Raw genomic sequence first — 2,695 nt, 5'->3', positions numbered from 1 at the left:
CAGAGTAAGGTGAAGTGCATGTGTGCTATGCGATGTGTGTGAAGATTAGAACGACACGTCCGCTCTCAGATTGGTTATCTCGTCTTGAGCTTTTAAGGGACTTGGGAACTTTTCACGTTTTTCCTTTTCTTGATTTAAAATTAACTGTGGTTCAAATTGTTTGTGAAGTACCTTCTTGTTCTCTAAAGGTTTAAGTATCACAGATCCTCACAAACATACCCTTACATAAAAAGAAAATTCAAAATCTTGATGCTAAAAATAATTTTACCTACAAAATGCATGACACTAAAGCAGGCAGGCGTACTAATGAGACCCGATAGCGCCCGTTCATGTTCAGCTTTAAACATAGGACGCTACCAGATCACTGCCTTCTTGTCTTTTGATGCTAGTATGAAGTGAGTTTGTTGCTTCTTCCTCTCCGCCAAACATGATGCCCGAAGCAGAGAGACGATCGACCCGAACAGGGGATACATCATAGCTAAACCTACCTGGCCTGAACCAAGAGCGGCAATGCCGAACCAGCAAGAATTCCAACATCTCCCAAGCCATGTTCAAACTGTTTGTCAAGTCCCTTATTGTTCTCTAAAGGCTTAATTATCACAGGTCCTTGCAAACACATCCCTACCAAAAAGGAAAATTGCATTCATAATCTTAATGCTAAAATTAACGGCAATATAGCAATGTGTACACATCATATGAATTTGAAATTAGTGGAATGTTGTCTAAATTAAAATTATTTTTGACACCACAAGTATCAAACCCCAAGACTCTAGACTGAGAGAGATTTGTGCAAGGGTGATTTATGTGGAAACCGGCTCATGCAGTGTCGTCTCTGAAAGTCAAATTCGTGCAAGAACATCAAAATCTTCAAGTTTCTATCAAGGGATTTTTTTTTTACTTCATAGTCCTGAGGTTAGTTGATGCATTTAGGAACAAATTTGCAACTTTTATACTAATTCATGTTCCATTCAACTGTAGAACTCATCCTATATTAGAACTTTCATCTCATCTCTGTTATGCTATTCTGAACAATATAAAAAAGTACTGCAGTACAAAACGCATGCCAATAGCAATTTCAAGTATACCAAAGTGTATCTTTATTGAATCACAAACTACATGACATACTTAAAATTTCTACATAAAACCTCCTTCCTGGCAATGCCATTCAAAAACCAAGCAGAGCAGGGATTGATGTTACACAAGAATACTTGATCAAACCCATAATAACCTATCTAAGAGCCTAACGAAAGCAGAAGCAATCACTTTGAACGAGCTGTGGATCGGGCATGAACTCGGTTCAAGAAAGGATCGCGTCCCAGTCGATCTCGAGCGACGGGTACTTGCGCAGCAGGGACTCGTCCCATGGAGCCTCCGAGAAATCAAGAAGCTGCATCTCCGGGACGACGTCGGAGCACGAGGACACCTCGCCGTCGGCCGACGACGAGCTCTCGGAGACGGAGCAGCCTGGCTCGCTCTTGACGTCCGGGAAAGAGCTCGGCGTCAGGGTCGGCGTCGGCGCCGGCGTCGCATTGCTCTGGCTCTGCGGCAGGTCCTCCCCGTGGCAGATGGAGCGGAGCTTGGCGTCGATCGCGGCGTCGAGCGGCGGGCCGTGGTGCTCGCCGCCGCGCCTGAGCTCGGGGAAGTTGAGCCTGGCGGACTCGCCGCGGAGCCGGAAGGCGGCGGCGTCGTAGGCCAGCGCGGCCTCGTCGGCGGTGTCGAAGGTGCCGAGCCAGAGGCGGGTGCGGTTGCGGGGCAGGCGGATCTCGGCGACCCACTTCCCCCAATGCCGCTGCCGCACGCCGCGGTACAGCTTGGCCGCCGGCTGCGCCGGGAGCGCCGCAACGCCGTGCCGCTTCATGGGCTGCCCCGCCACTGCCATGGCCGCGCCCGGCGCCCGGCGCACGTGGTGGAGCTGCGACTGGAGCTGGAGGATTTGCGCGGGAGTGAGGTAGCTGGCGCCACGAAGCAGGCCGGCGCTCTGCTCCGCGCCGGGGCAGGGGAAGGAGAAGGAGATGGTCGGCGCCGCGCCCTGCGCCGTCGGCGGAGCGAACGCGTGCATTACCTGGTCTCTGCCGTCCACCATGTGGTACATCGCCGCCGGAAGATCGGGCCTATAGCTGCGCCAGTCCACCGTCGTCGCCATGCCCTCGTCGATCAAGAAACGCCGACGATTTGGAGGAAGAGAAGCGGATGAGAGCTGGTAATTTGGGATGAACTGGACGATTTGCCAAGAGAATGAATTGGAGCCGGGTGCGACTGTTGGGCAGCGGCGGAGGAAGCGCTTGATTTGGTGGGCAAGAGCAGCCATTGCCGGGCTCTTTTATAAGCGCGCCGGAAGCAGGGCGAGGCCAATGAGGAGGCGCCTCGTGTACGCGGCGATCTCCTACTGCCACCTGTCGGGGCGCCTCCACGACCGGACGGGCGTCGCCGGGCAGGTGGCGGTGACACGACGGGCACCTGGCGGCTTGGTATTGGGCGAGGGGTGATTTTGACCTGGTAAAGTCCAGATCTAGCTGTCACTTGACTGTCGTCGAGTGACTGACCTACGCGGCAGCCTGGTTTCTACGGTCTCCGAGCACTCACGGATTTGTTTTTTCCTCCTGGGATTGCAAGGCCGCCTAGCGTAGATTGCACGTATATACACAGTAGTTTGTCTTATAAATGGTACATTTCCAATTTTGTACGTACTATTGTA

The 2,695-nt window shown here is 52.2% G+C and overlaps 1 protein-coding gene across 1 annotated transcript; it reads right to left on the bottom strand.

Moving 5' to 3' along the window:
* Nucleotides 1-1,080: 1,080 nt before the first annotated feature.
* LOC778412 (ethylene-responsive transcription factor ERF060) lies at nt 1,081-2,279 on the bottom strand. The gene has a single exon (XM_044504203.1). The coding sequence runs from the start codon at nt 2,141-2,143 to the stop codon at nt 1,298-1,300; it is 846 nt and encodes a 281-aa protein (XP_044360138.1). The 5' UTR covers nt 2,144-2,279; the 3' UTR covers nt 1,081-1,297.
* Between the last annotated feature and the right edge of the window lie 416 nt (nt 2,280-2,695).

This window comes from Triticum aestivum, chromosome 4A, assembly GCF_018294505.1.
Source record: "Triticum aestivum cultivar Chinese Spring chromosome 4A, IWGSC CS RefSeq v2.1, whole genome shotgun sequence".
Taxonomy (NCBI): Eukaryota; Viridiplantae; Streptophyta; class Magnoliopsida; order Poales; family Poaceae; genus Triticum; species Triticum aestivum.
Note: the sequence above shows the minus strand (reverse complement) of the source record. Positions and strands in the feature narration are given on the sequence as shown.

Excerpts from the sequence above, each read along its gene's own strand:
- LOC778412 (XM_044504203.1), bottom strand. The coding sequence starts at position 2,143 with ATGGCGACGACGGTGGACTGGCGCAGCTATAGGCCCGATCTTCCGGCG.